The 15,681-nt window shown below is 36.5% G+C and overlaps 1 protein-coding gene across 5 annotated transcripts in view; it reads right to left on the bottom strand.

Annotated features, from left to right (window-relative positions):
- Nucleotides 1-15,681, bottom strand: part of Rasal2 (RAS protein activator like 2) — a 384,331-nt gene that overhangs the window by 100,357 nt on the left and 268,293 nt on the right. For all 5 annotated transcript variants that reach the window (XM_017796364.2, XM_008826125.3, XM_017796365.2 and 2 more), the window contains exon 4: nucleotides 9,884-9,990. In XM_017796364.2, the coding sequence (XP_017651853.1) occupies nucleotides 9,884-9,990 (107 nt within the window). The remainder of the gene's footprint in view (nucleotides 1-9,883; nucleotides 9,991-15,681) is intronic.

The raw sequence follows: 15,681 nt of genomic DNA, 5'->3' as shown, positions 1-15,681 counted from the left end.
GAAAGGGGAACACTCATCCACTGCTGGTGGGGCTGCAAACCTGTTCAACCCTATGGAAAGCAGTGTGGAGAACTCTTAAAAAACTACAAATGAACCTACCATTTGGCCCAGTTATACCACTCCTTGGCATATACCCAAAGAACTCATCCTATTGCAGAGACACTTGTACATCCATGTTGGTTGATGCTCTTTTCACAATACTTAAGAGACGGAAGCAAACTAAGTATCCCTCAATTGACAAGTGGACAATGAAAATGTGGTTCATTTATACGATGGAGTTTTACTCAGTAGTAAAGAAAGATGAAATCATGAAATTTGCAGGAAAATGGATGGAACTAGAAACTGTTATACTAAGTGAAGTAACACAGACTCAGAAAAAAAAAAATTGACATATGTTCTCCCTCATATGTGGATCCTAGAACCAAATCCTGATAAGCGAGTATGTATCCAGACATAACTACAGGAACCAGGGTAATGGAAAGGAACTAGGGAGGTAAAGGAAAAGAAAGAACCTGAAAGAGACGAACAGCAGTGAACAGGCCTTAATAAGGGAGATATGGATAAAAATTAGGTTAGTTTAAGGGAGGTGGGAAGGGTATACAAGGAACCCAAGGGATAAAGGGAAAGAAGGAGCTCAAGAGAGGTAGGACCATAGGAGAAGGGTATTATTAAGGGAGAAGGGGGGAAATGTGGGCCCCTTAAGTGGGAAAACCATGATGGAGGGGTGAGACAAAGCAAGAGATAAACAATGCCCAGCTAGTTTTGAAAACCAGAGGGAATCATATTACTCCTACAACCTACTGACAAATTATACATAGCAGATCAAGAAATATATGTCTAGGTAAGGTTTATCTGAGAACAACTGATCTTTGCCCAAGATTTATCTACATGACACACAGTAATTAATAGTACCACACTGGTAGAACTAACCTTCTTGGATGTTTAACAGACATACTTTAAAGCCTATAATAATTTGATCAGAGGGGCATAAAGGACAGTTTTTGCTCCTTGCCCTCCTAGGCCGACTAGTTTCAGGGGACTATGAGCATCTCTCAAAATGTCTTGTAACTGTGGTGGGTCACCTGTCCTCTTGATCAAGGAGGCAGAAGAGACCCCACCAGATGGACGTGAAACAGTGTCCAGTCTATAAAGAGGAGGGTCAACAGAGAGGAATCATTTCTTCCATGCTTCCAAGCGAAGCCAACCACGGTCGAGCAGGACCTGTGATTTATCTTCACATAGGTGGAACTGGTAAAAGAAAGGAGCCTGGAGCTCCTCCCAAGCCCATGTGACCCTTGAGGAACAGATCCTCAAATGACCTTAAGAGTGAAAATAAATTGGCTTATCTGGGCCAACTGTATGGCCTTAAACACCCAAAAGGAAAGTATAACCAAAGATTAAAGGGGCCAATATAATTTCTTAAGAGTCCATATGCATAGCTTAAGGCTACATAACAAGGAAGAACGTCAGATAGGAGATACTACCTTCTTTTGTGTTGTTGGCCAAGGTGGCCAAAGGGACTCCCAGATAGTAACCTGGCATAGAACTGGGAAAATGAACAGCAGACCCCAATCCTATGTAAAGGAATACTGACAACTGATTGCTGCTAGATGAGGAACAGCTGACCCTCCTAAAACAAAGACCTCTAGATAGGCTGACTAGAGTCACCAGAAGGGCAAGTAATGGGGAATGGCTGGGGGGTGCCAACAACACAGCAGACAGTAGCAGGGATATCAGAGCATAAGGGCTCTAGTGGGGGGAGGGAGGCTATGGGACGGTGCCATCTGGGAGGTGGGTGTATAATTGAATAAGACGGTTTGGGATGTTCTGTGTGATATATACAAACACACACACACACACACAAAAGAAATCAACAGATTTTTAAAAATGTATTATATTTGCGGAGGAAGCATGGAAATTTATATCATGTTAATCAGTAGAAGTGATAAACATTACCATTGAAATCTACCTGATGACTTTACAGACATACACAGGTGCCAAGGATCCAAGTGCAACCGATTATGACTAGCAATAGTAAGATACATACAGATTAGAGATTCATGCGCCAATATCTCAGTGTTAGTACCAAAAACAAAGACTCTTTCTGCAAGGAACAATATATTCTAAAATGAAATGGAGATCTTTTTTAAAGGTTAAAAACTCATTCAATTTTATGTCTTACAGGGCTTATACTGAGTTCAATTAGAGATGCAAGCGCCAACATCTCAATGTTAGTACCAAAAACAGAGTCTTTCTGCAAGGAATAATATATTCTAAAATGAAATGGAGATCTTTTTTAAAGGTTAAAAATGCAATCATTTTTGTCTTACGAGGCTTATACTGAGTTCAATACTGCATAACTATATTAATTCAACTGTGAACCTAGAAACTTGCAGCCACCTGTGAAAGAGATGTACTCTTGCTCTGGAGTATGTTACTGAATATGTCAAAGCTGTAGTGAAATGTTTCTTCTAGTCATGCAGTTATTAAAAATAAAAAAAATAGTGATTAAAAATTAGAAAGCATAGATAGTTGTACTAGGAGCACAGGATAGGGGTGGGGAATGTAGTATCCAGGATGCTATGTCTGCCCTGTCTCCCAATATCCAGGGAACAGCACTGTGTTAGCACAAGTAAAAAGACTGTTCCAAAGGCCCCTTGGGATGCTCTCACACCACAGCCATATCCAGTGGCCCTGTCTAGTACTGGGGTGGTGTGTTTTCCAGACTGTGTTGTCCTGTTGTGAGAAACGGTACTTCTGTGGAGACATCGCCTCCTTTCTTTGTTCCACTCAGCCCCAGGCCTCTCACACTCCAATCACCACTGCCAGCCGCCTCTTCCTGCTCACAGACAGCTCCTGGAAAGCAAAGTGGTTTTCAAGTAGAAAGCAGAACACACTGCTGATGTGAGCTGGTGGCCATGAGGGCTGAGAGGAAATTAAAAGGTCTTTGCCTGCAGCAAGGCGATGTGGGGGAGGGGGCAGGGGTCTCAACAGGCATCAGGAGAGAGAGGCTGCTTTTACAGATACCATGGGGGGCTGTGGAGAACAAGGGGCTTCACTCCAGGATTGAAGCTGTTCCCCTTTCTGGGTGCTGTACCAGGAGATGTATGAAAAGGACACTCGGAAGGAATTGAGCTAGGCACCTCAGTTTTCTCTCCTACCCGGTTTTCTTTCCCTTTAAAAAATATTTTATTTCTTATTTTATTTTATGTGTATAAGTGTATTGTCTGATGTAGGTAGGTGCACCTATGTCATGCAATGCCCATGGAGGTCAGAAGAGGATGTCAGATACCCCAGAAGTGGAATTAGGGCAGTGTTAGCTGCCATGTGAATGCTGTGACTCGAACCTGGATCCTCTGCAAGTGCAGTGAGTGTTTTTAACCACTGAGCCATGTCTCCAGCCCTGATTCTACTATATTTTCATTTATCCCTACCCAAAAACACTTTCCACCAATGAGCAGTCACTTCCTGCTTTCCCCTACTGAAGCTCTTGACAATTATTAATTAAATTTTCTGCTTCTATTGGCTTGCCAATATCTGGGCATGTCATAAACATGGTCAAAAAATGTGTCTAGCTTCTTTAGCTAATTATTTAGGTTCATCATTTGGAAGCATCTATCACTTTATTCCTTTTTATAGTTAAACAATATGACCACAGTTTTTACATTTATTCTTCAGCTGATATTTAGGTTGGGACTACTTTTCAGGTATTATAAATAATGATGTTTATGTGCATTTTGCAAAAAACATGTTTTTTATTTTCTTGGGTATATCCCTAGAAACAGAATTGTTAGGTCAAATGTAAACTCAATGTTTATCTTTTGAGAAACTCTTCAACTAATTTTAAAAAAATTATACCATTTTATGTTCTTACTAGCAACGTATGAGTTTCAGTTTCTCCACACCCTCAATAATAACTATCACTGACCTTTTTTGATTATAGGTATCCTACTGGGTATCAAGTAGTATCTCATAGTTTTGATTTGTATTCTCCTAATGAGTAATGTTGAGCATCTTTTCAGGTACATAATCTGTTTACCTTCTTTGGAGAACCATCTATTTAAATCCTTTTGGAAGCTCTGTGTTTTTAAATTAGCTACTCAATAATCTGGCAAAATGTATAGTAATATTTAATATCTTAGAATGAAAGTCCTTTAAAGTGAAATTAGTGGGTGCTTAATATAAAATATACAAGGTAGTTAAAAATCCAATGGAATGGTAGTGGCATTGGTTAGAGAATTTAACTGTAAGGGCTGTCTGGTAGAAGGTACCTTGGGGATTATTATTATTTTGTGTTTTTGAGACAGGGTCCCCTTGTAGCCCCAGCTGTCCTGGAACTCACCATGTAGACCAGGCTGGCCTCGAACTCACAAAGATCCGCCTGCCTCTGCCTCCCAAGTGCTGGGATTAAAGGTATGCGCCACCATGCCCGGCTGGGGATTATTTTTTACCAGCAATGCTTGTACCTTGCTGAGTTTGAGTGTAGTTGAGAAGGGCAAAAACAGCCTTTGCACAGTTAATCCTAGCAAAATCATAAAGTTTGCAAAATTTCCTTTCCATATCACTAGTTTCTGAACTAATAAGGAGGAAAACATTTTGAGCCAGTTATACATACTAAGTATACTTATCGACTAATATCACCCTCAAATGGACATCAGTCTGAAACATTTATCTTTAATTATAAAATTTTTATGCCTCATCCTCTCCATGGAAGGCAAAGAGCTTTATCTTTGTTTGGGGCAAGAAGAGCACATTATCCCTTAGAATGAGCTATAGGTACGTTACTATATCTCATCTCTTTAAACAGTCCTTTTGTCCTGGGCAGAATAGGTTTGAATCTTTAGCACTTAGTCCTGCTGCAAATCTATTTCCAAGGATTACCATTGATTGAGGAGGATTTCCAACATTCTTTGATTCATTCAAGTTAGATGCTTGCCAACATTTTCCATCAAGCCGTTCCCTTCTTTTCCAGGTATCTACCAATCTTCACTCTGTCCTGTTAAGAAGCTGTATCTAACCAGACTCTTTTGTCCTTTTGATCCAAGATGCTTAGCTCTAAATTTCATATTTTCTAGGTTATCATTAAAAAATCTAAAAAAATTATAACTATTCTGATTTCAAAATGACTTGAAGGCATAGTTAATATTAAAAACTTTGAACCATAAATTTTATTTTTGACATCTGTTTAGTACATTACTTTTACCTCTGGTAATAATGTGTATATATATATATACTATATAAATGCATATTTATGCACATATGAATACAAACACACTCTTTATTAAAACAGGTAAAATTACAGGGTGATTCTACTACAGATTTTAACTCCACATAGATGACTAGTGAAAAGGAGGAGATGGATATTAAATCGTTACATCCCAGGAGAAATGACTGTAATTGTCTTCCTGGAATCTAACATCAATGAGGATATGAAAATTAAAATAGTCTTATGGTTTGGATGCTATAAATTCAACTTCATTATTTTGCTCCTAAGACAGAGGTCACTGTGTCGTAGGAAAGCAAGCAGTTTGTCAATTTAGACTGGTAATCTGAACTGACCAGAGCAAACACATAGATAGGAACTAACATGAGATAGAACAGTTTATATGTGAGCAATAACAGTCACTGAGGCAACACCAATTATTAGTTTCTTATGTCAGACTCAAAGGTGCAAAAGAAAGCACTGATGTTCACAGGTAAGATGGACTAAAACGAGTTCCTTGTATTTTACCAATCATGAAGGCAAACAGTTTTCAACCCCGGGTTGCTTATTAGAATCATCTGGGAACCTTTTAAAAAACACTGAAGACTAGACTTTATGCCAGACATTACAATTATCTGATCTGAGATGGAGTTTAAGCAATAGTGTATTTTATGAAGGTCCTTTATGGCTAGCTAGAGTTGAAAACCACTGGTTTGGACAATGAACACTTTTTGTTCCTGCTTAGGTGCACGTGAGACTGTCTTTTTCTTTAACTTGGGAAAATATTTATATAGGTGATACAGATTGGAGGTAAAACAGAAACTCGTACCAGCTGATCCTGACAGCTTAATACTTAAAAAGGGGCATACTATTTTTTTGTATATAACTAACATAACTTTCACTTTATTTTCTAGAGCTTTATACTGTCTTTTAGAAACTGTATGGAGGTTTTATCACTTCACAGTCTTTTGTTTTGCATATTTATTTGATTACGATTGTTCAGGTGTCACAGTGTGGATGGGCCCAAGGAGGTTTATGTAGAAAATTCAGCTACTTCTTTAGTTCAACTATGCTTTCTGCGTGTCTCGGCATATTTTTTAGTGCCTGAATTCTTTCAGAGCTAAGCGCAAAGCTAATACAAATGAAACAGCTGCGACTGCATTGTGTTATAGACAAGGCCAACTCAGACCATTGTGCTATGAAAATGAGAACACTAAGCTGAACACCTGGCCTGGAATACAAGCAGCTCTCTTTTAGCCAATGCCGAATGGATGGTATCATCTAAGTAGAGGTCATACGAAAATCATAAATATCAGTAGTCATTTTATAAATAAGGTATGAAGAAGCCTGTTACAAAAATTCAGACACTGGGAAACAAATATGTAACTATAAGAAATGGGCATTTTCCCTTTCTGAATTAAACTTAAGTTCCAAGAAAAACTTTGTTTCTCAGTTGTTTTCACTCCTCTTGTAAAACTACTTAAGTGTCATTTTAGCAATGCATAAAATACATAAAGAATGTTTTAGATAGAGAAAAATACAAATACATCAAGGCACAAAGCCTAGAAAGAGGTTAAAGAAAAACAAAAACAAAAATATGATCTTTAAAGTGGCAAAAACTAAATGATTAAAATCATTGAAGAATCTAAGACAAAACTCCCAGTTGCAAACACACTGTAAGCTATATGGTATCTAAAGGAGTCAAAGAAATATCTCAAGAAACTAATCATTAAATAAACAATTCTATCTGGTTGTAATTCCCAATGTAAGTAGAGACAGAACATACTTTGTACACAAATCTTGTATAGCCAGGCACAGTGGCACATGCCTGTAGTCCCAGCATTTGGGAGGCAGAGGCAGGCAGATCTCTGAGTTCAAGGCCAGCCTGGTCTACATAGTGAGTTCCAGGACAGCTGGAGCTACAGGGAGACCCTGCTTCAAAAAGGCAAAAAAAAAAAAAAAAAATTCTTTTTGTTGAGACAAAACTCTAATAATTGTGTACAGGCATACTCATTCCAAATAATCTCTTATTAAATGCTTACTAAATATTATCAAATGTTTATTCTTTCGTTTGACTAGAGGTATCAATAATGCCAGGAGACTATGTTAGATAACTTAATTCTATTTGGGGTCTGACATAATTCATGCACATTTTATACACTCAACAATTATTGGTTGAATGTTTGCTGTGTGTAAGATACTGTATCAAGCAATTGTGGTGGTTACAAAGATAATTATAATAGATATTTATTGTTAAATGAGGGACAGTGACCATTAACAAATTAAGAGATAGTAGTCGAGAGTGACTATGATCAAAATAATTACGTACATGTATGAAATTGTCAAGAAACAAATTAAAATATTTATTCTTTAACATGATAGACTTTTCTGGACAGTAAGTGTTATAAAGATCATGTATCTTCAAGATTTAAAATACTCTCAAATGATATACCCAGTTACATTTTGAAAAAACAAAAAAAAATATGATCTCATTTTTTAATGATTTGCAAATCACTATTGTCAAGGTCAGCTTCTGTACTATATGCCACACTGCAATGCTATGATACTCTTAAGGGACACTAGTAACTATCTTCCTTTTCCTTTTGTAGGGCTGTTAAAAAAAAGCTTGGCTCTGTTCTGATGGTTAATTTTCAGAAAACTATCAAATTGAGGGACTGTGAACAGTTCAATTTTCCTCCAGATACATGACTTTGTCACTGCAATCTGCTAGTCAGGGGCCTTTTCTTTCCCTTTTTATTTCTATGTTATTATCAAGTGAGTCTACATTCTGAAAGTAGTGCCAGGTCTCATTTATTCATATCATAGCTTTAAAATATCCACTTAAGAAAGTTTAGTCTTGTTAACTCTTAGTTACCAATTTATATTCAAAAAAGTAAAAATTGAAGTTCTTACTTAAAACTTTAAAAGCCTGAACATAAACTTCAGACTTAATATATGATATACTTCATTGTTATAATGCAGAGATATTCTTCATTTATGAACCTTAAGAAAAATTTAAGAATTTACTATTTTGCTCTAACATTATAGTGTGAACACCTTAAATTGGAATTCAATCTTAATTCATCTAAGTGCATCACTAAATTCTGTACATATTGGTTTTAAATATTCTCAAAAGATATACAATATACCCAGTCACACTTTGAGAAAACAATAGCAGAATAAATATAATTTCATTTTTTTTCTTAATGATTCAGGACCACTATTATCAGCATCAACTGCTGTACTGTATACCACACCAAAATACAATGATGTCTTTCAGGGCTTCAAACACATGTTGCATTATATTGGTTTCTGCTTTCTCAGGAAAAAATGAAGTGTGTGTGGGGGGGATAATATTTTTTTCCATTCATAAAAATTCAAAAATATGGATCTATGTCTTTAGAACAAAGAAATTTAGTAAAAGGCATTAACTATAATGCTGTCATATTTTGATTAGAATATTAATCTGTTGTGACCTTCAGAAATCTGGAAAACTTTGAAAAGTGTTATAGAAGCAGATATCCACAAACTCTATACAACTCTAATTTAAGGAAGTAAAATATCCACTTAGGCTAACAAACATATTTAGTATATACACCTAAAAAAAAAAAAAATCAGTTCTACTTAAAAGGCCACCTCAACTTAAAAAAAAAGTATTGGAATAAAATAGGAACCACATTACCTTGGCTCCTTAAGCGGAAAAAAAATTTATTACTCAAATAGAAAAGTTTATTTCTATTTTATATTGATTTTCATTGTATCTAGAATAATTACCAAGATTTTGAGGCAATTCTTTTCAAATATGACTTTACAAGCCTGATGACCCGAGTCTGATTGCTGGAACCCATATAAATGCAAAAGGAAAGCATCAACTGGTCAAAGCTGTTCTCTGACCTCCACATGTGCTCTCTGGCAAATGTGCCCTGGCGTGTGTGTGTGTGTGTGTGTGTGTGTGTGTACATATCTGTAGATATATATGCCAGTGCATACACACAAATACCTGAGTAACTTGGAGTTGCATCAAAAAGGCTTGCATCTAGCAGCCAGTTAACCTGCCCAGCTATGGTCTCTCCATTTCAGTATGTTTTTTTTAGCAAACTTTTTTATTTAATATTGATTCTTGGTACTGCCTGCTTCAGTTTAAGAAACTATCTAATTTCAAGGTCTTTCTTGAGCACTGACATAGTCATCTAAAAGATGGCTTAAGCAGAGCACAGGCCCGGACTCAGGATTAGAATTCATGGTGTCTAATTCTTTGTGAATCTGATCTGCATCTTTGTGTGTCTCCCGTCTCTATTTATTATCTAGTTATGGAAATACAAAATTATACCTTTTTTCCTGGAGGGCAGAGGAAGAACTTTGCCAGCAACTTTAAAAACCTGAGATAGGTTTTAGCTAGCAAATCAATTAAAGGACATCTGCAAAGATTTGCACGCTATAGTTCAGAAGGATTTAAATTTAATGTACTTATACTTTAGAAATATCCCATAAGCAAAACAATATTCCTGAAAATTTAATAAACTTCACACTGGACATTATTCACAGGTAATCAATAGTCGTTGATACCTTTATCCTTAACCTCAATATTATAAAGAAACTCTTAAGGAACAAAATGTTTGGATTACTTTATTTCTAACTCAAAGAAAAAAAAGTATTTCTTTAAAGGAAAGAAACACTTACTGGTACTTTGAAGGGTGAGGTATTTGCAGTGTCCATGGAGTTGTGTTTCTCTGATGTGCTGGTCCCTGAGATACTCCGTCTACGGGGGGACCTTTCTGCTGGCACCTCTGGAAAAGAGGAGGAAGTTAAAACATCACAAAGGACCTACAATTTCAAATCTCTCCCTAAACTGTAAAATCATCAGATTTTTGCCAAAAGCACATTGCTTTAAAGATGCATTACATTTGTACCTCCACAGACTTTGTATATCTTTGTGATGTTTGACCTATAAAGACAAAGGGATCTGGTCAGGGTTAAGAATCTGCTTTTGAGAGACAACTTGTCCTTTTTGTGCATGTATAAGAAATAATTTCCTCTGAGCTATGTGTTTAATGTTCTTAGGTTCACTTAATATTTATATCTTGTATTAAATGGCTCTATTTCTCTAGCAGCAATGTAGGTGTTAAATGAATCAAGAGAAATTCTAATATTCTTGTGAACTAGATACTAGTGTTGCATATGATTTGGTGGTGCCTGCACAAGGGTCAAAGTTCGGTTCTGTAAAGATAAGATGATTCAACAGACTGCAACAAAAGGGCTATGAGAAGACTGAAAGATGCTCCCAGGATAAAATAATATATACCCCTATGCAGATATAAAAATAGATCGGCTCTCCTTGTTCTGGAAATATAACCTTACTCAGATCTTACTTTGGAAATCATAAATCAGTTCAAACTGACCTAACAAGACTAGGATTCTGCAAATGATATGTTCTCCAATTTAGTAACTAAAAACTAAAGGCAACATTTTAAAGATTTTTTTCACAGTGATACATATATATATACATACATACATACACATGCACATAGAGATAGATATATACATATTATACCTTTATCACAACTGCTTCCCATCTCCACTTCAACTGACAGACAGATAGGAATCCAGCTTCTCAGATAACATTAGATAATCTCAACATGGACAAGGAAAAAAAGACCCTAAAAAAGGTATACTGTGTTATCTTCCAGATCTTAAAAAATAAAGAGGAAATCGTGACTCCGGAGACTGACATTTTGATTCCTGCTGTTCTGCCTTTAAAAGATAGATGTAGTTTAAACTTCCATTTCTGGCCTCCTGGCCCCTGGGATCCGGGCTACTTCCACTTAAGAGAAAGCATTTTTGTCGTGCTCCCTCCCTGCCTTGCTCTTCCCCCTCCCTCTCTACAGCTTGCAGAGAGCTAGCGAGAAAGAAACACACAGGACTGCAGCTATTCATTCAATCAATCGTCCGAATGCACATCCTCATTAGTTACTTTTAGGTTATTAACAAGCGTCCAACCATTGCTTCTCCCCTCATTTGCAGAAAATTTCTCTGTATTACACTAATCTGCAGAAAAAAATACTTTAATTTATACTCGGCTAGTGTTAAAAGGACACCATTTTATACAGACCCAGGAATGCACACAAATCAATGCTGCCTAAGAAAACCCAACTGGAAGTGCTTACCCTATCATTGTTTGTATGGTGGATGCTGATTTTCCTCTCCATTATAGGACATCTCTGTGACATTTTGACCATTAAGATACAAGTCAAATTACAATATTCCTAAAGACTAGAGTTGATGCTGCATCTTATATGCCTGCAGTACAAGAGAGTTCCAGGCTACTGCTGTATTTTAAAATTATGACCACTAACTGTGTCTCAGCTTCTCCCTAACATCTATGTGAATTTTAATCTACAAAGCCATTTTCAGAATTATGCACACATGACTTCTAACATACATTTCTGAAAAATGGCAGTATAATTAGTTCAAATTCATGGGAATGGCACAAAGGAATTTAAGCAAATTAGCTTGTTGGAGTACACCGAACAGCAAGACTTTCAGGCTTCAACACATGGCTTTACAGAGCGATATATCCAAGTTAGGTGATTCTAAAGTGTATGTGTGTGGGGGGGAGGTGGGGAGAGGAGTTGGTGAAATGGGAGGGCACCCCATCATCGCTCTGACATTATCTACAAAGGTTCTGTAACTTCATATCAAATTAAAATGCAGGAGAATGAATATTAAAATATAATATTTAAATCTCTGAATAAATGACAGAGAAACCAAACTGAGAGAAAAATAAGTTTCATTAGCTTGGATAAATGATCTAGTAAAACAGTTTCCTTAATAAGCAATGTTCTCACTAAGGAAAGAAATCGAAACTCATTATCTCACTTTCTTCCAAACACCTAATTTTACTTTTCAGGATTATAAACTTATTAAGCAAATATATTTCAATGCTTTTTAGTTTTGGTGTTTTTTTTTTTTTTTTTTTGAGACAGTGTCTCCTTGTACTCCCAGCTGACCTGGAATTCACTATGTAGATCAGGCTGGCCTTGAACTCACAGAGATCTACCTGCCTCTGTCTCCTGGGTGCTGGGACTTGGTGTGTGCCACCACGCCTGGCTTATTTCAATTTTTTAGTTGTTTGAAACTGTACTGGCTAAAATGAGCAACTACATTTCAAAATCCAATAGCTATGTTAATTTATTATGCTTTTTCTCTTTCTATATTATGAAAAACAAAACAAAAAATACAGAACTCTTGTCATTTGTAGAATGTTACTAGCTCCAGAAAGAAGAAATTATTCTCAAAGACTAAGAGGGGAAAAAAGGAGATAAGGTAAACTACATCAGCTGGTGAAAAGAGGAAGTACTTTACACTATGTTAGTTTTTCAACTCTCTACAACATAATTTATCCCCTGATGGAGAATAGACTCTTGAAATATCAGAAGATTCACTCCCCCCAAACCCAGTGTTAACTTAGAAACAAGGTACCAGTCAAGCAAGAGCCCAATTGACTGGTGTGTGTGTGTGTGTGTGTGTGTGTGTGTGTGTGTGTGCACTGCTTTCACATCAAGCACTTTATCAAATGAGCCACCTCTTCAGCCATATTATGTTATGTTATTTTGATACTGGATCTTCATATATATCCCAGGCTGACCTTGAATTTGCTTTGTAGTTCAGGCTAGCCTTGAACTCCTGCTCCTGCTTCAGCCTCCCAACTCCTGGGAATACAGGTATACCCTCCACATCCTGTTTGTTCTCTTAACTTTAATTCCAATTCTATAAACAAAAAAGGAAGTGGTGACTATGCTCTTAAAACTTCATTTTGGCCAGAATCAGAAAGTTGTCTCCCTATCCCCAACTCATGCTTCATACTACTGCATTGCTGTCAGTTGCTCTGAACTTGTTTCTTTCACAGTCACAATGCTTAATTATAATAATTTAAAATTATCTTACATTTAATCATTTTTATATGTTTGAGGGGGCATGTGCCATGTCACATGGATGTCAGAGGACATCTTTTGGGAGATGGGTTCCCCTTCCACCATGTGGGTCCTGGGGGTGGAACTCAGGTCACTAGGCTTGGCTGCAAGTGCCCTTTCCCACTGAGCCATCTCGCTGGCCAAATTTTTAATTTTTCATTTATTTGCTAATTATAATAATGATATTATTAGTGTGTGTGTGCATGTATTTGTGTGCACCAGTGCCACGGGTCAAAAGACAACTCTCTGGAGTCAATCCTCTCCTTCTACCATGGGTTCTGTGGACTGAATTCAGGTAGTATTAGGCTTGCACAGTAATTGCCTTTACCGGTTGATACATTTTTTTGTCCAAACAATTACTTTTAAATATATTTACTTTCTAAGAAGGAGATAAGAAATATAGAGTACTGTTTCAGTAAAAGTCTGAAACACCTCCATTTACTTTCTAATCTTAAAAAAGTGCTTTCTGGTTTTAGATTGAAAGGCAAACAAGTGTTATGGTTAAATATATTTCACAGTTTGCTTAAGTTTAAATTTTTTTCTCTCCATTTTCTTTGCCACTGGGTATGAATTGAGATGAAGTGATAACTTATAATGATGAGAGACAGCCTCCAACAGAGTCTCACAGTAGATGATGTACTGAACAAAGGGTGACTTTTTCTTAATACTACTAACCGTTTATGTGATTCTGTTAAAATCATATCACCTTGTTTGTTCTGGTTGTCAATATTTAAGAAATGGGGCTACTCAGACCAATGATAGGTGAAGATAAGAACAATTAGTTTATGTGCCTTGATGCAAAATCAGCTTTGGAAAAAGGGGGCTGCCTAATTGCCAGTGTAATAGCATTAGAATTAATGTCATTTTCTCAAAAATTCCTCTATACCAACAGCTCTGTTCAAAAAGTATGGTAAAGTAACTGACAACTGAATAATTATAGGAGAAAAGATACTTTTGGTATAAGATATGCCTGTTCAACAAACAGAAGTCAACCTCTGCTTTAGAATTCATTGGCTTTTGGTTCACTTAGTAGGGTGCAAAAGTTCAAAATTCTTCGATCTTTTATAAGATAAAGAAATAATCATGTATTTAGAAGAATGCTAAGGAGTTTTCTCAAATACAATGAATTCTAAAATATTTTTCTTTCTACATTTGCTAAAACTTTATAAAATACACTGCAATAAGTTTTGCTTTTTGTTTAAAAGACTATATTTTTTTAAATCACAGATGAACATTCCCTTATTATATCTTCTATCCTTGTACTTAATATTCAACATGTGAGGTTGAACAATATTTGCTAATAAACACAAGAATGTGGCTAAAAATAGAGCTCAGTATTATAAAACAAAATGTTCATGTTCTGCTTTGGGCTTCAGCTCTAAAGAAAATTTAGATGAGCCAAAGGACTGTATTTGCCCAACTACAAATACCTTTTTGCCTCTCCAACTGCTCTCGCTCACCAGTATCATAGCTCTTTTTGACTTACACAATAATCTACTGGCCCTTTTAGTATTTGGACATAAAAACTTTATTTTTCTTTAAATTTTAGTTTAGACTTGTTGTATTTCCTCTAAAATCTGTTAGTTTTCAGACTAGCCATTTGAGGGCATGGAATTTACTCTATGTCGGGCATCTCTCTGTTAACTACTATTAACAGATATTAACATCTACTGTTAACCTATATATCTTCCTCTCCTTAATGACTAGACCCATACCCCGGAGGTAGATACTTTGGGTAGAAGTTACTAATTATTTCTGAGATTCTGCTGAAATCTAGTGAGTTCTTGTGAAATCATATTTCTTAAGTAACTGTCAACAGTGGGGCTGGAGAGATGGTTGAGTGGCTAAGAACACTTGTTGTTCTTCCAAAGGACTTGGGTTTGATTCCCAGCACCCACATGGTGGCTAATAACCATTCATAATTCCAGTTCCAGGGGATCTGACACACTCTTCTGCTGCCTTTGCAGGGCACTGAATGCACGTGGTGCATTACATACATGCAGGCAAAACACTCATATACATAAAATAAAAACAATAAAATATTTTTCCTAAAAATCTACTACGTCTTCAAGTCAAAGAGATTTAATTTAAAAAATAGAAAAATGTCCCTGCCAGTGTGAAATTATGTGAAGAAGTTAGGGAGGCATACAACATATAATATTATGTATTAGAAAGTGGTGTTTTAGGGAAAATAAAATGCAGTAAGGGAACAAAAGAGAGATGAAGTCATCTGGTAATTTTAACTAGGCAGGTGTGCTAAGAAGGTAAGGTTTGAGTAAGTATAAGGAGATGGGAAATTAGCTTTGCAGATTTCGCAAAGAAAACTATAGGCAGAGAGAAGGAAGCCAGCACCCATCTCCTAGGGCACAAGAGTGCAACAGGGAGGACAGTGGACTGTGTATCAGTGTAGGGGTAAGTAGTAAGAAATGGTGTAGAAGGCAGGCATGCTACAATCATATAGGCCTCATAAGCCTACACGTGAGGATTTCATCTTTTTCGTATTAAATG

This window comes from Nannospalax galili, unplaced genomic scaffold, assembly GCF_000622305.1.
Source record: "Nannospalax galili isolate Female #2095 unplaced genomic scaffold, S.galili_v1.0 scaffold429, whole genome shotgun sequence".
NCBI classification, from domain to species: domain Eukaryota; kingdom Metazoa; phylum Chordata; class Mammalia; order Rodentia; family Spalacidae; genus Nannospalax; species Nannospalax galili.
This window is presented reverse-complemented; position numbering and strand designations above follow the sequence as displayed.